Consider the following 27,875-nt stretch of genomic DNA (forward strand, 5'->3'; position numbering starts at 1 on the left):
TTACCCAGAGTCATATGTACAGCCATCTTTTACCTTCTTCTACTACTAAAAAATCCCCACATTATTTCAATTCTTCCTTTACCCTCTAGTAAGTTGTTAATGCTTACCATGTACCAAGCATTCACATAGATAACTCAAGTACAGCAATGAGCACAACAGACAAAATAATTTTGCTCTTGCAACTTTAACACTCTTCTAAGTTGGGGGTGAGAGTTAAGAAACAAGATCAATAGTTAAGCCATCTACATAGTGGGAGTATGCAAGCAGATGTTACAATTTTAGGTCAGGTGGATCAGAAAAGAACTCCCTTAGAAGCTAGTGTCTGACTAAAGATCGTGAAGGTGGTCAGAAAGGCAGCCCCATGAATATCTGGAGTGATATCTTTAATAGCAGAACAACACCCACAGGCCCCACATTGAAATTTTAACTGTGTGTTGGAGAAACAGCAGGGAGGCCCAAGTGGCTGTTGTAGTGCTGGAGAAAGGACAACAGTTGGAGCCAAGATGACAGGTGGGGGAGGTGCAGAGGTGACAAAGTCTAGAAAGCCTTCACAAGAACTTTGGATCTCATTCTAAGTAATTTAAGAAACTAGAGTTTTATGTTTGTGAGTAATTGTAATTTTTTTTAACCAAAAATTGGTATGATCTGATTAACATGTCAGAAGGAAATCTCTAGCTCTGGGTTAAGAATAAATACCAAGTGGGCAGAGGTAGAAGCAGCGAGATCTGATAGGATGCTCTGGGAATGAGATAACTGGTGGTGTGGACTAGGATGGCAGTAAAGGAGGTGGAAAGGTGGTGTCAGATTCTCCAGCTATGTTTGGAAGCAGAGTATGTCTAAGGGACTGGATGTGGGATGACAGAGAAAAGAGAGGTTATGGCCTGAACACCTAGAGGAATGCAACTCCCGTTAACAGAGCTTGGGAGTATTGCACGGGAATACATCTGGCAAAAAGAGAAAGAGCATGGTTTTGAGATGCCCTTTAGACTTACCAGTGGAGATGTGGAAATAGCAGTTAGAGCTTAGGTTAATGATCTCTTTGGGAGAATCAATGAAATAATCAAGTGAGTGTAATTATAGAAGAGATCTATTTCTGAGCCCTGAGACGGTTTCAAATTTAGAAGCCAGAGAAATACAACATGCTGGCACTCATTTCAGTGTCTGATATGAGCAGACTGTCTGATTTCCACATGCGGAAGATACATCAGAAGATGTAGGAGACTGAGAAGGAATGACCAAAAGAGAATGAAGTCTCAAAGATTTTCCATCCTTTTAATTGCAAGCGCATTGTCTCAATATCCATGTCCTCATCCTATCCTGGATATCTGCATTAACATCATAATTGATTCCCCTTTGGGAATTTCCAGCTCTGGCTTATCCTATACACTAAAACAGATAAAAGATCCCCCCAAACATCACATTTGTAACGATACTCCCAATATCAACGACATTTGCCAGCTGCCAGGGAAGATTGTTTTTGAACTCTTTCTCCTGGCATTAGAGGTCCCAGGTGTTTTTGGTGTCTACTTTGCCTTCCTTTCCGGTACTCCATCAAAATGTGTTGTGCTTTTTCACTTTCCAGAAAGTAACTTATCAGCTAATAAACAATGGAGCCAAAATGTGAATCCAGGGCCCTATTAGGACCCACCCTGGCTAAGGTTTGTGGAGAGCTTCAAGACCTAACTAACATGCTCACTTTGGCAGCATATATACTAAAATTGGAAGACTTAAATAAGACTGGACATTTTAACCTAAGGCCTCTCACACACAGAGCTCATCACGGAGGTCACATATGGGGTCAGTTTGATTCTCAAATATAACCAGGACTTCTTGCTTGAAAACCTCCATGATAATTTGGTTTTGGTAGATGATGTCATTTGCAGACCATGAACCAACCTCAGGTTTGAGGAAGGTACATCAAGAGATACAGAAGACCGACTTTGGTCATCTAGCAATTCAGGTAATTGTGGTAAGTTTAAAGCCTATGTTCCTGGCTTTATTGAAGTAAGCTAGACACCTGAAATGACCTTATAACACACCCTTTGAAGGATTTTATTCGGGTAAAGGCAGCTGGCAGCTGCTCCAATGCTCTCTGCACTGTGCTTGGTCTAACACAAGCTGACTCCTGAGAGTAGGGGTTTTGCCCTAGAGGTGACTCCAACACCTGTTGTACACTGGCAGCATATATTACCTCTGATTTTCATTATTACTGCAAAGTGAGGATTGTTATTGCTGATAGACACAAGGAAGCTGAGACCCACAGAAATGAAATAACTGTGCATGGCCAATCATTTGTACCCAATGGAGCCAAGAAACTATCTGCTCTGCCTACCCTGACAGCCTAATGTTCTTTTCCACACAATGAACTTTTTAGGTCAAATGTCAGTTTCCTGTGGCAGATGTATTAAGAGTCTTGGACCCATATTTTGTAATGCCCAGAGCCTCTAGGAAAGCATGCAGAGGCAATCTGCTGCACCTCCTTATTAGTGAGTTACCAAGAGGAGGAGGGCTTTCTGTTGGAAAGTTCCAGGAGTCACAGTTCTGCCTTCCCTGATGACAACTGCTTTCTGTTCCAACCTTTCCTGTGATACTGATAATTTAGCCTCATGAGCTGACTGGAGCTCTGAGGAATTTTGTTTAGATGGCTATATTAACAGATGGCCATGTTTTACTTTGCCTGAGATGTCTGAGGAAGGGCAGGATGATGGGAAGAAAACTACCTCTAACTGACCACAGGATGAAGAATAAGGCTCAGTGTTGGTCTCTTGGGTCTTGTCAATGGGCTGGATTAGAGAAAGGACTTGTTATAATGAGATGACAACTACAGTCAATTCATTTACCTATGTCGGGAGGTAAGAGGCACACAGCAGAGCATCTTAAGTACACTTACATTTACAATACAGTGTCCCTATTCTCCCCTCCTGTAAAAAATTTATTTTTGTGTTTATTTGAGAGGGAGACACATACACACACAAAGGCACGGGGATAATCCCGCCTGGATCTGGGAGCCATACCTCCCGCGTGGGTGGCAAAATCCCAATTGTTTGAACCATTACTCTTGCCCTTCAGGGTCTACATTAGCAGGAAATTGGAGCCAGGTGCTGAAGACAAGTATCAAAATTAGGCACTCTGACACAGGAAATGGCATTTTAACCTGTGTCTTAACCACGAGGCTCAAGACCTGTCCCAACAGTTCCCTTTTAAGAAGATGGAAGATAAACCTTGGAGTGATGGATGACCTGACCAAGTCACACAGGTAGCACATGAAGGAGATCCAAGCCCAGGCCTCTGGTAGTCTCCGTCTGTGTCCATGTCTCCATTGATTGGAGTGTGAATCACAGACACGAGTTCTGGTTCTACCTCTGTCACTGACTTTGAGCAGGATATTCCAGTTTCTGCATCCCAGGTGCCTTAGAGATATGAAATGGGGCTAAGAGCTGCTGGCTTCACATTCTCAGTGAGCATAAAGCGAGTAGCTGCCTTGAGAAGGTGCAGCATATGCAAAAGGCTTGGCAGCTATCAAGGATCACCACCACTATTTTTGCTCATCCTTTCTGGGTCTCTCAACCTTTAAAATTAAAGGGCAGAACAGGGTCATGACCGGGTTTCTTTTTCTGCTTGCAAATTACATGTTCTTACAAATCTAAACAGTCCTGTGCTGCAAAAACAGTTTGACTTCAGAGGATGCGTTTTGTGTGATGACATATGATACAACTATTTTAACGGTGTCAACAGTTTCAGCTTGTCTTTTCCAAGAGCTGTGGACTCTAATGTTTATATCTTAATACTGAAGAACTCCATTGGCATGAGATGAGAAAAAGCTACCTTGATCTGTACCAATCAAATAATTTTCTAACAAATCAGGAAAAGAAACATCACAACCATGTACCAACCACACGAGTGTGGAAAGACAAAACTGAATCTCTAGCTTAAAAAAACAATTCTGAACTTTGTAGTAATTGTCTTGTTCTAATTTATCGGAAATAGAGTAATCAACACCTCAATCCCCAAAATATTTCTTGAGCCACAAAAAGGCAATTATAAAAAAGCCAACCGTGTCATCCAGAGCACCATGGCAACCAACATCACTAAGACATGAAGAAAACAGTTGTTAGTCACTAGAATGTGAGCCAGTTGGCAGTTTGACTGCCGAGTAACACTGCAAAAATAGCAGAGAAGCGACCCATTATCTGGAGGTCTTGCACAGCTTTGAATCTGGTTCCAGAAAGAATTATTGCAGGTCCGTAGGCCAAGTTCACACCTGACTATGCCAGTTACTGGCTGATTAATCATTATTCAGCAGGTATTTATTGAAGATTATTGTATACCAGGAATAGCACTCAACATGCATGCTTATGTGAATTCTCAGTAAAACAGAAGCTGTATGAGAGATGGACAGAAAAAGAGTGGTTCTGTGTAGAGTACGATGGGGTCAGGAATCTGCCCGAGGCTGACTCAAAGAGAACTAATGTTTGACAGCCAGAGTGCAGAAAAAATTAGGGAAGTAGACAGAGAACTGCATAATATATTTTCTCATAACCACAACCCTGCGTCATCAAGATTCAGGTATATTTAGCACCCTTTGTTAAGGAAGGCAGGAATGGTTCAAAAACATTTTAGAATTATTGCCATCAAAAACGGTGAAAAATGTAGTGCTGGCACCCAAAGGGAACAAAAATTACACTTGACAAATGAGTCACTGTGCCCTGTTGTGCTGGCGGGAAACAGCACCAGGATCACTGTTTTGCCAGCATTCAGACACAGCGTCGCCTCCCCCCTCTGCCTTTAGGTTGCTAGCTCAAATTCCTGCCTCGGCTACCATGTACTTCAATTCAGCCCTGCTTATCAGAGTCGTTTTTCAAGGCTGAGCTGAACTTGTGCCTTCCTCAGAGAAGTTTCCAGGCCATGCAGGGCACGGCACAGATCTTTTCTGGATGTCTTTGCTTCCAGGCCACCCTGCCTCATACCTTCCCCTGGGGACCTTCCCTGCTGCCTTCATGTTCCTGGAAGGCCAGTGATGTGTATCTGTCTGGAGCCCTGGCACGCAGTGAACAGAGCTGAACTGAACTGCCCTCGCCATAGTGACAGTCACTGGGGAGGCAGGAAGGCAGGCTGTCAGCAATGATGCTTTCTCCAACTCCTGTTACACAGCCTGGGAACCTCGCTGGGCACTGCACTGGCCCTTCTTCCTTAGGGTCATTGCTGGTGGGCTCCCTTCCCCACGTCAGAGACAAACATCTTCTGACCGCTTTTTAGGGGTTCAGTTCAGTTCATTTGGAGAGAGAGGAGTCTTATCCTACCTAAAGACCTGTACAGGACCTTCTGCCAGACACTGCCAGAGTTCCTTATTCCTTGTATTCGAATAATTTATTGCTTATTGTAATTATTCATGATGACTCTCTCCCTCCCTACTTGGCTGCAAGCCCCAGGAAGGCAGGGATGGTATCTGTCTTGCCCACACTGAATCCCCACCGTATGGCAAAGCCAAAGACCCACTCAGTGTACTTGTATGGAAGGAAGAATTGAGAAGAATCTCCATTTGGGAAAAAGGACACAGAGAAGCACATCAAAAGAGCATGGAGAGTTGTTACTGTGACAGGCCAAGGGTCCAGCGGTGAACCAGTGCAAAAGAACCCTGACACATAAAGCGCAGAACGTGTGACTGCAGCTGAAGGACCGAGTTATTGTAAGACACAGGGGACAACGAGGAGGAGAAGAGGAGGGAGGAAAGAGAGGGAAGGGAGGGGAAAGCCCTATACCTGCAAAAGCTGTGTAATGGAAGACAGGAACTGAAAAAAGGCAGCCTAGCAAAGCCCACAGACCCCTCCCAAAGGGAGAGCTAAAAACACAAACAAGTGGATCTGGTGGTTAAAAAATTGGAACTGAGGGTAAGACAGGATTGTCTTCAAATAAGAGAAGTCAGGAAGTGTGATGAAAACAGAAAATGGAGTTCAACCACAGGCTGTGGTATGCAGATCAGATAAAAAAGATAGTCTGACAATGGAGGCTGAGCTGGCCTGGAAAGGAGAACTTAAAAAAACAAAAAGTTTGAATTAGATTCTCCTTCAGGCTGTTTTTAGCCTCTTTCCACTTCAGGCTCTATTGTTACTTTTCTTTGCCTGAAGGAAGGTGAAGAAAAAGCATATTACATAACAACATTACAGAAATCACACTGAAAAATTTTAAAGGGAGAAAAGTCAATCTACAGTTTCATCATCTTACAATTAACTTCATTTTTCCCTGTTTGTTCTTCCTATCTGTGTGTGATGGATTATGCTTTGTTTTCTGCTGACTCTGTTGTTTAGAACGCAAACATTTTCTTGTTCTACATTTTATTAATTGTTATCCAGTAATACTTAATATTTTTGAAAGCATATTATATCTTACTATACCAGAGAAGAGTAATAACTTAATGAAGATATTTTAATTTTCCTTTTAGGGGGACTGACTAAGGCACTAAGGTTTTGGTAGATTCTTTTCTGCAGAATTAGACAATGGGATGATTAGTCCTCTTGCTTATATAGTTTACATTAGCATTTTAAGTGTAAAGTGACTAGCGGACTCTTCTGACCAGATTATTCCTTACGTAAAACTTATTCTGTGTCTGGGACAGAACTGACTGGCTGTAGGGACCTCTGGGGGGCCTTCAAAAATGTCACTGAAAACACAAATCATGCAAAAACCATGCAAGGATCTCAAACATTTCTTTGGCAATGAAATACACATTATCTTTGACCTCCACAGGCCCACAAACTTTTTAACTTGCTCTTGTACTTTAGGCAACAAACTACGTGCAGGAAGACCCAAGATGGAGGATGACAACATGCAGCTACATAGGGATAGTCAGAGCTGGTCTTGGTCGGCACGGTATTCCCAGGGCCTATTGTGGTGCCAGGCCCAAAGCAGGAGCGGGGTGGGTGGGTGGGAATTTACTGATGCAATCCACCAAAGAGTGAAGGCTGAGTATGAAAACTGCAATAGGTCCTATTGAAGCCACATGGTGCGGTGCCAGTCTACAGATAGAACAAGCCTGCAAATGAGGGCTGGGACTGTCTTTTGTTTGTAGACAATGTTACTGACATAGCAGAGTTTTCTAAATGAGTTAAATACCAGAGCTGTAGTGCCCAGAGGCCTCTGATTTCAGAACAAAGCTTTCTTCTTCACCCCATGGGTTTCCCCCGAAATAAAAACTCTAATAGAGCTGTAAATTTTAGAAGCACTATAAATCTCTAAGACTCTAGTTTATAAATTAGTCCTACCAAATTACAGAACTCACCCCGAGGAAACTGTAGTGAAAATAACACCATCACAAAAGAAAAGCACTCCAGGGTCTTCTGATTTGAGGATAAAGGCAGGATAATGGGTTTTCCCCCTTTATTTTCTTTTTAAACATTTGACGAAGGTTATTATTATGTACATTTCTCATAGGACAAAGCAAAGTTACTTCTGGGCAGTGGGATGGTTATATTCAGGTGAGTTTCATGCATTTTTTTTCCTGTATTCTATGTGCACAGAAACCAATGTCAATAAAACTTTTATGAAAGCAAAAATGACCCCTATTCCTAATTACTATGTCCCCCACGGTTTCATTGCATTTTCATATCTCCATTATAAATATTTTTGTTCTGATGATTTATTTCTAAGCTGGTCCTGTCCATAAGGTTAAATAAAGACACTTATATAATAAGGTCATGGAAAATGGAAGTACAAGCTAAGTTCATTTTAGTGCGAAAAATTCAAATCATGTGTAGTCTTGTCATAATACACATTTCCACCACATTTTTGTGGTCCCCTTGCATTTGAGCTGTGAGCTGCCATATCACTGGAAGTCACTAGAAAAGGTAGTCTATCTTCTAGTTTTGCAAGGGGAGTCCCTCCTACCCCCACCATACTCTAGGGTCTTTGGGAGTAAGGACTGTTAGTCCGGAGGGTCTGGGGGCAGGCAGAAAGTCCCTAGGTGGTGCCAAAAGTTCTAGTGGAGAATAGCAGCCTGGGACTCATTCAAATGGAGCCAACCAATCAGAAGGCTACATATACCTTTACTTCAAGTTCACCACTACTTAAGCTAGGCGAGCCTCATTCCAGTGCAACCTTTCCAGCTCACGCCATTGCTGACAGGTAAACCTCTCCTGGGAGCAGACCTCAATAAAAGCATGGTTTTATCATCATAAACCCTGCTATATCATCACAGCCCAGCTGTTTGGTGCAGGTTTTTATCTAACAACATGCTCAACTCTTCAGCACATGCTTTGTTCATGATTAGGAACTGTGGCAACAAATAAATGTGCCTGGGCTGGTGTGATGTCCTAGTAGCTGTAAACCCTTGCCTTGCATCCACTGGGCATCCTATATGGGCGCTGGTTCGTGTACTGGTTGCTTCGCTTCCTATTCAGCTCCCTGCCTGCAGCCTGGAAAAGCAGTCGAGGACAGCCCAAAGCCTTGGAACCCAGCATCTGCATGGGAGACCTAGAAGAAGCTCCTGGCTCCTGGCTTTGGATCAGCTCAGCTCCACTGATGCAACCCTTTGGGGAGTGAACCAATGGAGAGAAGATCCTTCTATCTTTCCTCCTCTCTGTAAATCTGCCTTTCCAATAAAAATAAAATAAATCGTAATATAAAAAAAGAAATAGATGTGCTAAAGAAGCAGACAAATAGTATGTGCATCACATGTCTTCCAACGTAGTCTGTCCTGCTGCGGAATAGTCCAACACGAGTGGACTGGAGATAATGATTCGTTTACTAACTCTCCACAGATCCCTTCCATTACATTACGGTTTAATTCCTTCGATCACTCATTTGGTCTTTCAACAAACATGACCGAAACTTTACTCTGTGTTTCTTCCATGCATAGATGCTAGAGTTACAGTCTGCCCTCTGGATGGTCTTTCTACGGGTAAGGGGCGCTTAGAGGCAAGCACAAACATGGTCTGTTGGTTCACGAATTGAGATAAGCACATGGAACAATGAAGTTAGCTAAAACCGGAGTTTACAGGAGAAGCTCGCCAGTGGCCTCTGAGCTTAGTGTTAAAAGAGCTGGAGCTGGATTAGTCAGGCAAATCCTGACAAACAGACCAGCATGAGCTGAAGGAAAAAGACAAGAAACTCAGGGCTACTGGAGCCTAGCATTGTAGCATTGTGGTTGAGTGGTGAGTGGCAAGGCCAGAGGGGAGAACAGCAAGCTGGTAGGAGACGGTTGGCATGCCTGGTACCAGCTTAGACTTCATCCTGCAGGAGGGAGCTGCAGAAGGGTTTCAAGCAGGGATAATACTCCTGGAGATTATTTTAGTGGCCCTGGAGAGGATGGATTTGAAAGAGACAAAAATTTGAAGTTTAACTTCTTTGGAAGCATTTGAATGAATGAGTAATTTATTTGCATTTATATTAAATAATTCCAGCTAATGCTTAGCACTTAAACAAGCAGTATAATGCAATGGTTTCAATGTTTCAAACAGCCCTATAAGTAAATACTCATTGTACAGCTAATGAAGCAGACATTGCTAAGTAGGTAATTTACCCAAGACTTATATCAATCCAGGCCAGCTGGCATCAAAGCTTGTGCTCTTAATCACCACTCCATGTTTCATTTCTGTCTCTTGTATTAGAACAAAGTGCACGTGTGTTGGTGGTGTTCTCCCCTATGAACACCTAACAGGTTTATAGTAACTATTTGTTGAATAAAATCAATGAATATCCTAATAGAACAGTGTGCTAAATTATGCATCGATTCAATAGTATAGATGCAATATTAACAATTTTATGGTTTAAATAAATGGACTTTCATGATCATGATGGATTGAATGTTTGCTCCCCAAATTCTCACACTGAGCCCTGAATGCTTCTCCCCCTAGCTCCCGTCTCCCACCTCTAAGGGAGCTTCTAAGAAAACAGTTACAGGAGGTCTTCAGGGTAGGATGCAATCCAATAGGATGGAGTCCTTCTAAGAAGAGGGGAGAGCAAAGCTCTCTTGCATTCTGTGTGCACATACTGAGGACAGGCTGTCTGAGGACCAGAAAGAAGGCAGCCACCTGCATGGCAGGAAGAGAGCCCTCACCGGAAACTGAACTCGCCAGAACCTTCACCTGGACCCCTAGTCTCCAGAAGTGTGAGACAATTCATCTCTTTTGCTGAAGTCTTCCAGTCTACAGTGTACTGCTGCAGCAGCCCGAGCAGACTCAGACAGGGGTGGACAGTGGAGGCAAGGTTCCCAGCACCGGAGCCTGGAGGGATGGTGTGCTCACAGTTGGGACAGAGAGCCAGGAAAAGGAAGAGGAGAGATTTGTTGTGGTCATCAATGGAGTAGCTCTAATTATTCTATTCTTAGGATTCACCTCCCTCAAACATAGAAATATACAAGTTAGTTATTTACATCCTAGCTATCAGAGAGACACAAATCAAAACTTCTCTCTGTAGGAAAGGCTAAATTCCAAAACACAGAGAGTAACAAATGCAGAAAATGTGGAAAGGGGATTCTTATACACTGTTGGAGGGAAGGTAAGCTAGTGCAGGACTGTGGAAAACAGTATGGAGATTTTGGAAAAAACAAGACAAACAAACAAATAACAGCAACAATAACAACAACAACAAAAAACAACCTGAAAATAGACTTGACAAATGGCCCAGCAATCCTACTTTTGGCCATATAGACAAAAGATATAAACCCATTATATCAAAGAGACACCTGCACCATCATGTTTATCACAACACTGTTTACAAAAGCCAAACCATGAAATCAACTAAGGTTGATGGATGAAAGGATAAATAAAATGGGTCACATACATACAATGGAATATTATTCAGCTATCAAAAGGAAGAAATCTTCTCGCTTGCAACAAAATGAATGCAACTGGAGGACGTTGTGTTGAGTGAAATAAGCTGGACACAGAAAGATAAATCAGTGCATACTCTCCCGTTTCGGTGGGAGCCAAAATCAAAAAAGAAACAAACAAAAAGGACAAAAAAGAAAAGAAATACCTGTGTCAACATTGCCACAAATATAGTTTTATCAAATTTTTGTTTTATATCTTCATCAAGTCAATGGTTAAGAATGTTATACTACATTTTTAATGATCTGTAACTCCTTTAAAATTTCCATGTGAGTCAAATGGCCATTTTTCCAATGGACTATTGTTTATATCCCTTGGCTATGTTCCCTGCTAAACTAAACTTATTAAACTTCTTATCTGGCAGAGCACTAAACCCTTGACTGTAATATAAATTTAAAAATGTATTGTCTTAAAATCTAAAGAACAAAAGGAAGACAGGAGGAAGGTAAGGAGAAAATATTATAAGAATTGTCCATGAGGAATATTAAATTTGTTAAAAAAAGATAACTTATAAATATTTTAAAAGTAAAAAGAGAAATTTTTTAAAAGAGAGGAGATAGTTGTAGCACTGGGCATGGCGGTTCTTCAAGGTCTCACATTTCTGAGCACAGGGCCCCAAGGACTTTAGCCACCCTCTACTTCCTTCACAGGCCATAAGCAGGGAGCTGGATTGGAAGAGCAGCTGGGACTTGAACCGGCACCTACTGGGATGCTGGCACCACAGTTGGAGGCTTAGCCTACCATGCTAGCCCCTCAAACAGTAATTTAGAGTCACCTATTTGGGCAGGCATTTGGCCCAGCAGCTGAGACAGCACCCGGGTTTGTGTCCTACCCCCACACTCGTCTCTAGTTTCATGCGAATGTGCATCCTGGGAGGCAGCCAGTGAAGGCATCAGTAGCTGGATCCCTGCCACCAATGTGGGCGATCCATATTGAGTTCTGGGCTTTGGAGGAAACAAGGGTATGGGATATCTCTTGTTAAGAAAGAAAACGTAAAACCATGAATTCAATAAATGCATTGAATCCCCTAGCCATGATGGCCACTGTCCCTATCCTGGACTACAGAGGCAATGCGATTTATTCTCTGTCCTCAAGAAATGTACAGTACAGGGCCTGGTGCGGTAGCCTAGCAGCTAAAGTCCTCACCTTGCACATGCTAGAATCCCATATGGTCGCCGTTCTAATCCCAGCAGCCCTGTTTCCCATCCAGCTCCCCACTTGTGGCTTGGGAAAGCAGTGAAGGATGGACCAAAGCATGGGGACCCTGCACCTACCTGGGAGACCCAGAAGAGACTCTTGGCTCCTGGCTTCAGATTGGCTCAGCTCCCACTGTTGTGGTGGCTTGGGGAGTGAACCATTGGACAGAAGATCTTCCTCGCTGTCTCTCCTCCTCTCTGTTTATCTGCCTTTCCAATAAAAACAAATAAATCTTAAAAGAAGAAAGAAATGCACAGTACAGAGGGGAGAAACAGTTCTCGCCTTTGTACAGCTAGCACACTTGTTAGAAAAACCAATTTCTTCTTCCCACGTTTAAAGACCTGCAACTAGGAAGTCAACAGGCAAAATCCCACACAGTTCAATCAAGTACTAGCTAACTAACGTGAGCAACCGTGGTACTGATCTGAGGTTTAGGATCTTTACCTGTAAAATAGAATTAATAATACTACCCAGCAGAGTTGTAAAAGGCAGAGCACCACCTCAATTCGAGGAGTTACAGGCCTACTTCTCTTTGGTGATTTAGCTCCCTACCAACTAATTACTAATAAATATTGGCAAGCCTTATACGCTTCAGATTTAGAAAATCTTCAGAAAAATTCATTTCAGGTCAATAGTAACTTTTCTGAAAAACCTACTTTGTGCAAGTAACTGTTGAAAGCACTGGAGAAACAAGAGCTATGAGGCAAGTCCTGCAACCGAAGGCTGCGCTCACTTCAACACAAACTCTACAGACAACTTCTGAATACTTTCTTGCCTCCTCTGTTGCCTAAAACTGTACAAAAGGGACAAAAGCAAGAGTTCGCAGAAGTTTTACTAAACACTATTGTACCTCAAAAGAGTCCATACGTTAGAATGCGGCCATAAGGCGGGCCCTAATCCAATCTGACTAATGTCCTTGTAAGAACAGAACACTTGGGCACACGAGTAGACATCAGGGGTTCATGCAGGAAAGGCAGTGTCAGGAGACAGAGGTGGCCATTGGCAAGCCAAGGAGAAAAGCCCAGAAGGAATCAGAGCTGCTTGCTGACACCTTCATCTTGGACTTTCAACCTCCAAAACTGTGAGAACATAAAACTTCCGTTGTGTAAGCCACCATCCGTAGTTTTGGTTACAATGTCCAGAACAGACTAATACAGCTTTTTCACAGCTCTCATAGCCAGATCTAAGACCCTACATCTGAAGGGGACACACAGAATAACCAAGGACCAAAGAAAAAGCCAGAAGATGAGCCATTAGCCCACACTGGGTTTAAGTGGCTGCCACACCCTCAGTCCCATCCTTGTCTCATGGCACCAACTCACTTAGCCTATTCTGTGTTGCTTATTGCAGAACACCTGAGATTGGGTCATTTACATATAAAACATAAAATGTATTTCTTATAGATTTGGAGGCTGGGATTTTCAGGAGCCTGGAGCTGGCATGTGGCCCGGGTCTCTGCTCCCTAACATGATGGAAGGACACTACGCCCTTGGGTGACACCCACACGACAAAGAGCCAGAGTTTGACTTGCCTTTATAAAAACCGTCTCTCGATAACTAATCCCTACCATGATAACAACTTTAGAGGGACAACCCTCATTTCCTATCTAATCACCTCTTAACACAATTAAATCTCAGCATGAGAGTTTTGGGGAGACATTGAACCATATCAGCAAATGGCCTGGATACAGTCTGGAGCTGTTCTCCCCAAGTTGGAGGTTGCAAGCGGCTTTTTGACATTTGCCTCCCCTTCCCAGGCTGTATTTGATATTTATAAAATTTTCAAAAGATTTTAGCTGGAAGAAGATCCCCAGATTTCTCTCTTTATTTGAACTCTTAGTATCTATGATGATAACATAATGAGATCAAATTATTGGTCAACAATGGATAAAAAGGTCATTCAAATAAGAATCCGGCTAGCCACAGAAAAGCTACATTTGAAGCCTGGTTCTAAAGCCAGGGAACCACTCTGCTTTTGTTTTGTTTATAACAAACATGTCAATCTGTATGCACAAAAAACATGCATCTTTCAAAAAGAGCCAATCTGGAAAGTTCTAACCACATCCTTGTTCCCACACACATCTGGAGTTGTCCTCAGGCTCTGTGAAATAATCTCTCAAATGTTCCCAACAGTGACACCTCAAGGTAGATCTGGTTTTCAAAAGCAACCAAGGGTTCTTCTGTACCTAGGCTGGAGTGCCAGGGGACCTGTGGAACTATGGGATTCCACGAGGATTGACTCCCAAATACGTGCCCTGATCTTCCTTGAGTAAATCCTAACTCACAACCTTAGAAGGTCATTTTCAATGACAAAGCTCAGACGTGAAGTAAACATGTTAGGGGCATGACATCAAGCTGAAGCTCAGGAGAGCAGCAGCAACCACACTGAAGAAAATCCTGCATTTTCGGAAATGAATGATTCCTACGGTTTCCTCGACCCAGAACATTTACTCAGGCCAAGATCTACCCTATGTCACGAGACTTCAAGTTCAGGGGCCCTACTGTCCCAGTCGCATCTTAATCTCCGAAGTGGGTACTTGATGCATGTTGCAGCCATAGCTGATGCGAAGTTAAATACGGAGAAGAATCTAAGGTGCCTGGGGCTGCCTCTCCCTGACTCCAAAACAGAACTCTGGAAATCCAAATGTCTGCTCCACGTAAGGGAGACACTGTCAGCAGCAGGAGCTGTCCAGCAATAGATTGTTTGTTTTGAACACTCCAAGCTTCTAGCAGTGGAAGAGTTGTAAGGAAAGGCTGTTTGCTTAGAGAACCTGCAGAGGTGCTCATTGTGATGGGTAAGGAGCCTTGCAATGACGCCCCGGGCCATCGGGACTGCAACCTGCACAAACCGGAAACTTCTCAGGCCCATGAAAACCGCTAGTGGAACAAAATAAACGAGGGATATGGTACATCTTGTGAGGCGAGAAGGGAAAACACTGGGGCTCACAAGATGTACTGCAAGGAAAGTAGGTAGAAAAAAGTGCAAGAGCACAGAGGGGGTGGGAGGGCGTGTAGGACATACAGGAGAGAACTGGCTTTGGGCAACAGAAACTTCACAGGGGATAGGAGCTGAGGGTCTAGGGTGGGACAGACCATTGCTCACCTTTCTTAAATTCCTCCAACACCGTGTCCAGGCGTGTATCATTGAAGACACAGTGCAGGGGCCGGTTGTAGAAGCGGGTGACAGTGAGAAGTGGGGTGCAGTCGTCGGGGTCCACAAAGGCCAAGTCCTTGACAAACAGAATGTCCACAATGTTGTGCCGCTGGTCGCCTTCGTACACCGGGATGCGAGTGTAGCCACTGCGCAGGATCTCGGAGACAGTGGCGAAGTCCAGCACGGCGTCGGAGCGCAACATGAAGCAGTCCCCGAGCGGGGTCAGAACCTCCTCCACCACCTTGGTGCGCAGCTCCAGCGCGCCCTGGATGATGTTAAGCTCCTCCTTCACAAGGTCGCTGTAGGGGTCTGCCGCCCGCAGTGTCTCCAGCAGCTTCTCCCGCGTGTAGAAGGTGCTGATCTCCTGGCGCAGTGCCCAGTCCAGCAGGCGACCCAGAGGGTAGCACACGGGGAAGGCGGCCGCCATGAGGAGCCGGGTCAAGCACACGCTGTGAGACGCAATGGCCAGCCCGTGGCGCGAACAGACGGAGTAGGGGCAAATCTCAGCCCCCAGGAACACGGCGCCGGTGCACACGAGCGCAGGCAGCCACGGGAAGTGAATCCCCGCCTCGACGTAGTCTTCGCCTGGGCCCCCGACGCCCGGAGGCAGCGAGGCGTACAGCCAGCCGGCTAGGGCGGCGTTGGCTCCGGCTTGGCCCAGGAGCAGGGTGCAGAGCAGATGGGTGCCCCTGCCGCGCACGGCCTGCACGCGGCGCGCCTGCTCCTGCTCGGCGGCCGAGCCGCTGTTCCGCAGCACCCGTAACTCCACCGGGTCCAGCGAGAGCAGGCTGAGGCGCAGGCCGCTGAACAGGGCAGACAGGGCCAGCAGCAGGAGCGCCCCGAGCGCCCGCAGCCACGCGGGGGGCAGCAGGTCCCCACCCGGGCCATAGAGCCGCGGGCGGACGCGCAGCAGGAAGCCGCCGGCGGCGCCGTGGTGGTGCCAAGCGCGCCCATCCCAGGCGCACAGCGAGAAGAGCTTCCCGCCACCGCCCGCGCCGACCCGCTCTGCCTCGCCTTTGCGCAACTCCCGCACCCGCACCTGGACCAGGGCAGAGCCCGCCACGCCCCCGGGGCGCAGGGGCCCGAGGACTTCCACATCCGACGCCCAGTCGCTCTGCTCCCGGCAGCGCTGCGGTCCCGGGGGCCGCGTAGGCACTGAGCTGGGCGCCACGCCGTTCCCGCCTGGAGGCTCCTCGATAAACACGAGCCTCGGAGCCCAGTCGCCGGTGCCGTTCTCCCCCGGAGAGAGGGTGGGTGAGGGCACTGGCGCTGAGGGCGCTGAGGGCCCGGGCTGGAAATAGACGCGCAGGAGGAAGCTGGTGCCTTCGGCCGCGCGCAGAGTGCCCCCTTCCAGAGACACGCGGCCTCCAGCAGTGTCCTCAGGCCGCAGGCCCAGCAGCCAGGCGGCGGCGGCTGGAGGCCGAGGAGACAGGGAGAAGAAGAGCAGGAGCACGGCGCCCCGGCTGCAGCAGTCCCGGAGCCTGACACCCGGCGCGGCTGCTGCCGCCGCCATCCTGCACTTGGCGCGGCTGCACGTGATACTGCAGAAAGCCTAACAAGAGAGAGCCGGAGGGAGGAGGAGCCGGAGCCCGGAACGCAGCTCCAGGCAGGTCACCACGTGTGCGCCCTCTACGCGCGTGGGCTGGAGGCTGTGGAGGCACAGACGCTGGCGGGGCAAGGTGCTGCGGTCGGAGGCTGGAGATAGCCACGCATCGGTAGGCACAGTGCATAGCCCCATGCACTTGGGTATATCTAAGCTGCAGCCTGAGGAAGGCTTCGCTTGGCCTGCCCCCATTCCCCCCCAGCGGTACCGCGCTCCGCCGCACCGCGAACTCCTACCCGGCAGTAATTCCCTGCCCGTCCTACGGCTTCCTCATTGGTCCGGGAAATATCTCAGTGTTTCCCGTACCTTCTTGCTACTTGGCTTTTTCCCTTTCAGTCAAAAGATGTTGTGGAGGCAAAGTCTGGAGCCGATGAAAACCTTTTTAGTGATTAGCATCGAGTCCAGCTGTCCTTTTGTGTTGTAAAAATTTGCAAATTATTTCAGCCCAAATCCTCGGAAAGGTCAGAGTCTAGGGTGTCATGGTGACATTAGGGGTTAAGCCTCAGCCTGTGGATTGGGCATCCCTTATGGGAGCCAGTTTGAGTCCTGGCTGCTCTGCTTCCCTTCCAGTTCCCTGTTAACAAGCCTAAGAAAGCAGGAACAGATGTCCCAAGTAAACCTTGCCACCCACATGGGATAAATGCCCGACTCCTGGTTTTGATGTGGCCCATTCTACACTGTTCCAGTTGTTTTGGGCTATGAAACAGTAGATAGATCTATTTCTACCTCTCCCCCTTGTGTCTCTACCTTTCAAATATCTACTTTTTTTTTTTTAAGGTTAGAATCTCTATCAATAAGGAACAGGAAGTAAATGATGATACCACTGTGCAGTGGAATACTATACAACAGGAAAAAGACCGAGGTGGATCTATTGCATTTGTCACGATGAAAATGTGCCTCCCCGAGTTCTCATCAGCAGGAAGCTGGAGCTGGGAGCAGGGCTGGCTGGAATCTGTAGTAAAACTCACTTTTTGGTGTGCTGTCCTATGAGCCTTGACAAGTACAAACTCATGATGCCATCATGGCAATCAAAACCAGTTCCATCACCTCCCTAAATTCTCTTGCTGTCTTCTTGCAGTCAGCCCCTCCCACGTGCCTTTTTGGAAACTGCTTATTTGTTCTCCCCTATAGTTTATATTCTCTGAATGTCAAATAAGCTGAACGACAGAGTGCATGCCCTTTCTGAGACTGGCTTCCTTGACTAAGTACAATGCATGTAAGACGTATCCATGTTATGTTTATCAATAATTCGTCCTTTTTTTAAAAGGGGGATTTATTGATTGATTTGTTTGGAAGGGAGGGGGACAGAGTGAGACAGATCTTCAGGTTCACTCCCTGAATGCCTGCAGTAAGCCAAGGCTGGGCCAGGCTGAGGCCGGCAGTCTGGAACTCCATCCACATCTTGCGTGTGCGTGGCAGTGCCCAAGCACTTGGGCCATTCTCGCATGCCTCCCCAGGTATATCAGCAGGGAGCTGGGTGAGAGGTGGGACTCTCACAGCTGGGACCCCAACTAGCACTGCAATGAGGTGCCAGTGTCACAGGAAGCGCCTAAGTCACTGTGTCACTCTACTGGCACACTGTGGCTGAGTTGTATTTTATTAAATGGATGTGTAAACCTGTTTACCCACATAACGAACACTTCCAATTAGGGGCAATTATAAAGAAAGTGGTTGTAAATGTTTGTGTATAGGTTTTTGTGTGAATATAAGTTCTGATTTCTCTTGACTGAATTTACTATCAATATACATTACAATTTTTCTCTCTTTTTTTCAAAGATTTATTTTTTATTGGAAAGTCAGATCCACAGGGAGAGATTGCTTCTCGGCCTTTTGGCTAAGATCAAGTGTAGATTCACAGGGAGAAGGAAACACAGAGAGAAAGACTCTCTGTCTGCTAGTTCACTCTCCAAGTGGCCACAATGGCTAGAGCTGAGCTGATCCGAAGCCAGCAGCTTCTTCTGGGTCTCCCACGCTGGTGCAGGGTCCCAAGGCTTTTGGCCATCCTTTACTGCCTTTCCAGGCCACAAGGAGGGAGCTGGAAGGGAAGCGATGAAGCCAGAATATGAACCAGTCCCCACATGAGTTCCTGGGGGATGTGAGGGGAGGACTTCAGCCACCCAGCCACACTGGACCCTGCATTACTTTTTAATTTATGTTTACAGACATCACAAGTTGTAAAAAATTTTTATTTTGAATTGCGCAAAAATAGTCTATAGAGTATAATGTGCTTTTTTACAGCTTTATTTATTTGAAAGTTAGAGTTGCAGTGAAAGGGCTAGACCTTCCATCCACTGGCTCGTGCCCCAGAGGCTGGTATGGCCAGGGCTAAGCTGTGCTACACAGATAGATGGGGTTCTAATCTGAAGAGAAACCATTGAAAGTGTAGGGGAGAGAACTGGTGTAAGCATGTGATAGTTTTTTTTTTCTTTTTAATTTGAAACATAGGGTTGAAGGGGGGTGGGAGAGACAGAGAGAAAGAGTGTACAAGCCCATTGCCTGCTGGTAAGCCCCACAAATGCCAACATTAAGACTGGGCTAAAACAGGCTGAGAGCCAGCATCTGGAAACTCAATCCAGGTTTCCCTGTGAGTGACAGAGATCCAGTGACTGGAAGTAGGATCTGAAACTGTAATGGGACTCTAACGCAGGGACTCTGATGTGAGATGGGGCATCTTTTCTTTTTCTTTTGAGAAGGGGCTACCCCATTCCCTGGTTCACTTCCCAAATGCCCAGCACAGCTGGGACTGGGCCAGCCCAAAGCCAGAAACTGGGAATCAGTCTAGCCTTGCAGAATCTGTGTTATAAGGAAACTTGAATTGGGAGTCAGAACCAGGACTGGAACCCAGGAATCTTAACTGCCAGACCAAATGCTTAGTCCTGGGATTATATATATATTTTATTATTTCATACACACACAAGAGCCCTGTGAAGATGATATACTTACAAATATACACATTTTACGGAGCTGATTAATTGAACTTTTTTGGATTCTAGATTGATGCTCCCTTCCATTTTGCAGAGCTGGCAAACACCAAAATGAAACTTTTCAAAAATAACACAGTAGTAATTAAAAATATCTAAATTTCTAATTATAAAGTAGATGTCATTGAAAATAATTTTTAATAAAGAAACCCATAAGATAAAACTAAGTCATAACTCTATCCATGATAAACATTGCTAATGTTTTGGCATAATTCCTTTTATTTTCTACAAAGATGAGCAACAAGTACATACATGAGGTCACCATATATTTGTATATTTTATAATTCAGTATATTACACTTATAATTCTTGCCTGCTTCTGTCACATAGCATATTATGAACTCCACTACATATATAATAGCAAATTCTCTCAGAGACATATATATTTTTACTTAAGTTTTGTATATATACACAAATTCACTCAAAACAGCTTTTCAAAAAGGTCATGGAAAATACATGTTATAGAAAACCTATGCATGGATTTCAAACTTTTGTTACCACAAAATAAACTTTTTTTTTTTTTTTTTTTTAAAGATTTATTTTTATTATTTTTTCATTGGAAAGGCGGATATACAGAGAGAGGAGAGACAGAGAGGAAGATCTTCCGTCCGATGATTCACTCCCCAAGTGAGCGCAACGGGCCGACACTATGCCGATCCGAAGCCAGGAGCCTCCTCTGGGTCTCCCACGCGGGCGCAGGTTCCCAAAGCCTTGGGCCGTCCTCGACTGCCTTCCCAGGCCACAAGCAGGGAGCCGGAAGGGAAGCGGGGCTGCCGGGATTAGAACCGGCGCCCATATGGGATCCCGGGCGTGCAAGGCGAGGACTCAACCACTTGCGCCACCGCGCCGGGCCCAAAATAAACTTATTTTTAATTTCATTTTCTATGAACTTCTTGAAGTCACTTGTAAGAATGAGCCTATGGTTAAGAAATGTTAGGCTTAGGAAAATGAATTCACATTTCTGGGCCAATTCCTCATCTGTGAAATGATAGACAGTTTTATGTGTCAGGTGTCAGCGAGCAAAGTTTAATGCACCCTGGGTATAGATAACCTGGAGAGCCCGAGTACTTTTCCTTCGACTGAACAGGAGGGTGTGGAAAAGTACTGGGTTTCAAGAGCTCTGCTGTAACTGAAAGGATTCTTGCAGACAGGTTTTCTGGCTGTGTGATTGTCCTAAGGAAGAGCTGCCAAAAATAGCTCCCCACAGCCTAAATGTTCACTCCCTTAGTAGCTTATAAGACAGATACTTCCTCGCTTCTCAGTTGAGTGGAGGAAATAATGCCAGCCTCTACTGTTATGACTATCAGAATGCATGTGTCTAAATGCTTTTGTTGGCCACACCGGAAGAGGCATGTCCAGGCCTGTGCTGAGCACAAAGGTGCTGTTATACGGAGTCTAGTGTGATCTCTGTGAATTTTACTGGCTGCAGAAATGGCCAGATCCTACCACTTTGCCGCCAATTGGACTGGTTTTCAGAAGATCTTGATTCTTCAAATTGGATTTCTTTGCTGCAAATATGGTTGGTCAGGAATTTTTTTTTAAGCTTTATTTATTTATTTGAAAGGCAGTTACTGAGATGAGAGACTCAATCTTCCATCTAGTGGTTCACTCCCCAAATGGTCACAATGGCCAGAACTGGACCAGTCTGAAGCCAACAGCCAGTGGTCAGCAGCCAGGAGTTTCTTCTGGATTTCTCACGCAGGTGCAACTGCCCAAACACTTGGGGAGCTGAATCAGAAGTGGAGCAGCCAGGACTTACACTGCTGCTCACATGGATGGTAATGCCACAGACAAGGGGCTTTACCAGCCAAGGCACAGCACCAGTCCCTGGTCAGGAATTTGAGTGACTCAAATGGAATCAAATGGGCTCACAGTCCTTGACTGTGACCCTACTGTATCTGCAGAGAGTTCCTCTAGGATGCCCTGGTGTGAGACTGTTGGATCATAGAAAATACATCCACTTGTCCTGCTGACTAATTTCCACTAACACTGTCTAAAGTTTCCTCTTTTTCTCAATCCCAGATTGCACTTGATTCTATTCATTTTCCAAATTTGGCTAAGCTGATGAATGTCTCTGATTTCTACTAACTTTTAATATAAGTACAGTTGTTAGCATTTTATGGGTAAATTTGAGGCTAGTGTTTTATGTTGGCATTTGAAATAATCCTGTGGAATGGACATTTGGTACAGTGGTTAAGACGCCTGCATCCCATAGTGGAGTTCCCGGTTTGTGTCCTGGATCTACCTCCAATCCAGAGACCTATTAATGTGTACTTCAGTAGGTTGGAAGTAATGACTCACGTGGTTGGGTGACTGCCACCCACACGGGAGATCTGGATTGAGTTCCTGGCTTAGGTCTGTCCCATTCTTGGATGTTGTAAGCTTTTGGGAAATGAATTGGCAGATGGAAGACATCTCTCCTACTCTCTTTGTCTCTGGCTTTCAAATATGAATAAATAAAACACATGAGCTCTTTTTAAATAGGACAGTTTACTGTTTGATTTTGCTTAATTGCTGAACGCACATGAGACAGAAGCTGGGAGACAGGGTTCCTGTTCAAGGGCAAAGACTTGACTGCTTTTACACCTGTGATGTGCACAGCACCTCTGAGATACAGGTGTTTCTATCACTTAATAAAAAAACTCCTGTGTGGGGCTAGGGGAGTTTGTTCTCCCAAAAAGTTTCTCTCTCTCTCTCTGTGTGTGTGTGTGTGTATGCAGAATTGGAGAGTAATTAATTTCCAGTAACCAGAAAGCCAGAAGATTGGTTTCACGTGGGCCTGTAGCTAATCAGTTTATTCAGTACATGGAACCAGGTTATTCAGTGTGGGAGTTCAGATCACAGTGAGTAAGAAACAAGAGCAATGATCTCTCACTAAACAGGAAAAAAAGTGTTGAAGATAAGAGGAGATGGAAAAAGTGTTTATGTGATTGAATTGAGTGTTGTTTTTCAGGATAATTGAGTTTTCAAATGAGTAGGAGCGAAAAATCAGTCTGACTGAGACAGATTTTAATGTAGGTAAACACTCATAGTTTTTCTTAATGCAACAATGTTTTTCAAAAAAATTTTTTTTTGCATAGCTACTAGAAGAATTTACGGAAAACTGCTGATAGTATTGCCTCTCTATGGGGAAACTAGTATGTGGGGAACAGGAATGGAAGAAGGACTTTGTGCTTTTGACCTTTAAAATTTCATGTAACTAGCATACATTGCCTAGTACAAATAGTTGACATTTAATTTTAAAATACACATTCTTGTCTCCATTTCTATTTCATTTACTGAAAGAGAATCCAAGAATCTGAATTTTATACATTTATTTAAAATGTGCAATGCTTGTTTATTTTTTTTGCATTTGAAAGGCAGAAGGAGAGGAAAAGAGAGAGGGACAGAGATATTGCCCATGTTCTGACTGACTCCTCAAATATGCATAATAGCAAGGCTAGGACAGGCTGATGCCCAGTCAGGAGTTATTTGAGCTATCTTCTGCTGCCTTTCAGGGTGAATGTCAGAGGAAGCCAGAACAGCAAGTGGAGGCAGGGCTTGAACCCACACATTTCATGGAGATGTGGGCATTCTGAAGTGTTGTCTTACCACTAGGCCAAATGCCTGCCCCAATAATCTGCTTTTTTTAAAAAAAGATTTATTTTTATTTGAAGGGCAGAGTTAGAGAGAGAGAGAGGAGAGAAGAGAGAGAAAGACAGAGCTCCTGTCAGCTGATTCACGCCCCACCCCCCCCCAAATGGCTGCAAGAACTGAAGCTGAGCCAATCTGAAGCCAAAAGTCTGGAACTTCTTTCCACATGGATGTAGGGACCCAAGAACTTTAGCCATCTTCCCCTGCTTTCCCAGGCCACAAACAGGGATATGGGTAGGAAGTAGAGCTGCTGGGAAACCAGCTGGCACATATCCAAATGGGATGCCAAGACCTCAAACAGAGGATTAGCGTACTATGCCACAGTGTGGCCCCAGCCAAGAATCTGCACTTAACAAATATATCATGTGATTCCAGTAAAGCTGATTGTTTGATCATTCTATGATAAATATGATATGAGAAGAGTATCTGCAATCTTTTTTGGATTCACACATACTAGTGAGATTCTAAGGAAAGTCACGAGTCTTTTCCGTGGAAAACTGCACATCTATGTCACAATACACTGACAGGAATCAGTTGTGAACACAACTGCTGGGGGTTCAGAAGAACAGCATCATGGCCTGTGCTCTTCAGGTTCAGGACCCCTAACAGAGATGACGCTGTGGCAAGCAGGTTTTATTTTAAGGAGAAATTTTGTTCAGGAAATTGAGAACAGTTGTGTGTGTGTGTTTGAATGTGTATGAGAGAGAGAGAGAGAGAGAGAGAAGAGAACAGAAGTGATTTCTACATTTAACAAAGATATTCTTTCTCCATTTCTAGACCTAGTACCTAATAATGGAACCGAAGATGGGTCCCTCAACAATTCCTTTCTAGTTATATCCTGTCCTCCACACACGTTAATGAAATTTTCAGATGGCCCTAATAGAAGACATGCTGCAAACACAAGGAAGGCCAGAGAAATTGTAGAAAACATTAGCAATATGGCAAAGAGAGTGACACTTCACTTGGAGAAAATTCAAGAAGAGGTGGCTTGGGAAAAGCAATTGGAAAGATATATATATATTTTTATTGGGAGGGCAACACCTGGAAAATAGTAATGTCTGTAAGAGGCCCAGTGGTGATGCTAAATGGCAAATTAGATACATGACTGCTGTGTAATATTGCAAGAAAAATATGACACCAGCCGCCTTGTCATAAAGCGGGAAGATAATGGCTCTTTATTTTTGAGCCTCATGAGATAGCACCTGTGATGCTGTTTTTAGTTTTGGACACTTCATTAGTAGAGAATTGTTGATTAGCATTTGGGAATTTGAAGGCAAGAAATAAGAACAATTAGCAGCATTTATGTGATGTGACAGAATCATTCAAAAGCAGTGGTGCAAAGAGAAAAAACAGCAATAACAGCTCGCACTTAGATTATGTTGCTGAGAAAAAAACCTCTTCACTTTCAATTTCAGCATAGAATCAGTGTTTATTGAAACTGGGAGACTTTTTGAAAATGTATTTTTCGTCACCTTTAAGTTCTTGGGCAGTGCTAGCATTTTGTTCACTGGACAGGTTGCTCCTGAGTTATATATGGTACCGAGACCTGGAAATGTTTATCTTTAAAGCATAGCTCTGAAAATATCTACTTGCTTACAAGCCTTCAGCTTTTCCATGGCATTTTAAAGAAATCCAGTCTCTTCTCAGGCTCACATGATTCTGATGGTCTACTGCCTAAATCTTGACTAACTTCTCTTGAGCTCAGCAATCTTCAGCCATTCTGGCCTCCTTACTATTTCTAGAACTTTCTTTCCAGCCTGATAGTTTTTACATTTGCTGTTTATTTCTTAATCTTGCATTGCTGATCTCTTCTTATTTTTCTTCCTAATCTCTGTCTTTTATTATCCTGTTTGTAGCAGTATCATAATATGTAATTATTATTATTATTACTATTATCTAGTTACTTATTATAATCTTTTCCTTTTGTTAGGTTACCAAGTACTGGAGCATAAAGATTTTTTGTATCTCATTCACTCCTATAATCTCAGTACTTAATATACAATAATAGCCAGAATATATTAAGTTTTTATTATATTCCTGACCTTTTACAGTTTTTACATGTATTGACTCATTTAATCCTCATAGTAACATGTGATGGGTTATTGTTATCTTTGTCTTACAGGAAACTCCATGGAAAAATCAAAATGCAAGGAGGCTGAGTGCAACCCATGGCTCTACGGCAGGGAAATGGAAGGGGCCGGGAGTTAGCCTCAGCAGCATGAGCTGCCCAGGGTCTGGGAACAGGCAATGGTTCAATTTCTTTGATAGTTATATGCTATTATCTTTTCCCCTATGAGAAATTCTAGTAAGTAAAAATTTGTCTCTATACTTGAGAATGTGTGATCTTAAGTCATTTCTTTTGGGGATAATGAGGAAAAGAGACACTTTAGGAAAGAGGACAAGAATAAACATAGGAAGCAAAACATATGGTAGAGTAAGATTTAAACTTTTTGTCATACAGTTTTGGGGGAGGCAAAGGAAGCTAAAAGGACATAAAACAAAGGCTTTTCCAGTTTATTAGAAGGCAGGGAATTGTGCTAGTGTAGGAGGAATTGTGCCTTTTTATGAACTTACTTATCAGGGTTGAAGCAAGACCTGTGACACTGTGTGCTGGAGAGAGGATTGAGAAATACCTGTTTAATTAGGCCAAATGGAGTAATGTGCATGTAAGTCTTTTTCTAGGCATCCAATCTGTGTGAACCTGTGGAACCCGTGACATGAGAGTCAGTATTGTCCTGTGTTACATAATCAGAAAGATATATTTGAATGAGGGAGCCAACAGGGGTGACATATTAGTTTGCTTGTTATCTGGAACTAAAACACATTTCCAAATGCCTGGTTAAGCCTGAAAGGTTTTTAGCTAACAAGGTAAGCTAAATGGACATTATTCCGAGGCACCACTATTTATTCATCTAAGTGTCCATTAACATGAATGGCTTTCAATGTTTTATAAACAGGAATGAAAACAACCCATAAGAGATTTCACTGATTCACTCCTGGAGGTATGAGGATTCAAGTCTATTTTGCCTGATATTGGTCTTGTTTTGTTTCTCTCCTCTTTTCTTCAGAATGCAGAATATGATTTTTTTTAAAGATTTATTTTTATTGGAAAAAAAGATCAGATTTACAGAAAAGGAGAGACAGAGAGAAAGATCATCCATCTGCTGGTTCACTCCCCTAATGTCTCCAATGGCTGGAGTTAAGTCAGTCTGAAGCCAAAACCCAGTAGCTTCTTTCGGGTCTCCCATGTGGGTGCAGGGAAGATTTAGTCACTGAGCCATCACGTTGGACCCAGAAAGCAATCCTTATAAAACATGAATCTGATTGTCAATCTCCTACTTGTTGCTTACAGGATAAAATGCAAACTCTTTAATAAGGGTTGTCAAAATCCTTTTGAGCTTTCTTCTCTGTTCTTTTTTTGTTATTGCTCTGGTTCCTGATGGTGCTAAGCGGCAGAATCTGGACTTGAATTCAGAAAAATTCTTTCCAGAGCCTGTATTCTTAACCACTTTTGCCATGTTGTCCCAGTATTTGGCCAAATTGAAGTTCTTAAGCTATATTTCATGTTTAAAATATGCACTTATTTATTTGAAAGTCAGAGTAACAGACAGAGAGAGAGAGAGAGAGGCAGAAAGAGAAAAGGTCAGCATTACAATGCAGCTAACTAACCTACCACTTGTTACACTGGCTTGCCATATCAGAGCACAGCCTTGGTTGATCTGTGTCCTATATAGCTCGATGTTGATGTGTCTGGGAAAGCAGCACTACATGGCCAAACTGCAGTCATGTGAAGGTCTGGATGGAATTTTTGGTTCCTATAGCCATTTTGTGAATGATCCAGAGGATGGAAGATATCTTTTTCTGTCACTCCTCTTTCTGTCACTCTCCCTTTCAAGTAAATATTTAGATCTTTAAGAAAAATAAAGGGGGAGAGGGAGAAATAGATCTTCCATGTTAATATTGCAAGTAGATATTTAAACCACTGTGCCACAATAGTAGCTCTCTCCCCTCCCCTATCACATTTCCCTTTCTATCTCAAAAAAGATTTATTTATTTTTATTCAAAAGGCATATTTTACAGATAAAGAAGGAAAAGTGCACGCATGTGAGCACACACACATACGTAGACTGGGTTCATTACCCAAATGACTGTAGCAGCCAGAGCTGAGCTGATCCAAAGCTGGAATCCTGGAGCTTCATCCTAGTCTCCCATGTAGATGCAGGGGCTCAAGGATTTGAGTCATTCTCTGCTGCCTTCCTAGGCCATAAGCAGGGAGCTGATTGGAAGTGGAGTAGCTGGGGCATGAACTGGCATGCATATGGGATGCTGGTGTTATCAGAGCGTTAGGCTATACATCTTATTTTCCCCTCTTTTAACTTTTCAAACCCAGACTTTTTTGAAAAAATGTTTATTTGAAAGGCAGAGTGACATAGAGGAAGAGATAGAAGAAAGGTGTCTTCCATCTTCTGGGTCTCTCCCCAAATGG

At 44.0% G+C, this 27,875-nt stretch overlaps 1 protein-coding gene across 4 annotated transcripts in view; it reads right to left on the reverse strand.

Annotated features, from left to right (window-relative positions):
* The window catches only part of CNNM1 (cyclin and CBS domain divalent metal cation transport mediator 1), a 51,438-nt gene extending 34,730 nt beyond the window's left edge, over nt 1-16,708 (reverse strand). For all 4 annotated transcript variants that reach the window (XM_040992334.1, XM_040992332.1, XM_040992333.1 and 1 more), the window contains exon 1: nt 15,123-16,708. In XM_040992334.1, coding sequence (XP_040848268.1) covers nt 15,123-16,686 — 1,564 coding nt within the window. In that variant the 5' untranslated portion in view covers nt 16,687-16,708. The remainder of the gene's footprint in view (nt 1-15,122) is intronic.
* Nucleotides 16,709-27,875: the final 11,167 nt, after the last annotated feature.

This window comes from Ochotona curzoniae, unplaced genomic scaffold (assembly GCF_017591425.1).
Source record: "Ochotona curzoniae isolate NIBS_2020 unplaced genomic scaffold, NIBS_Ocur_1.0 contig_66, whole genome shotgun sequence".
NCBI lineage: Eukaryota > Metazoa > Chordata > Mammalia > Lagomorpha > Ochotonidae > Ochotona > Ochotona curzoniae.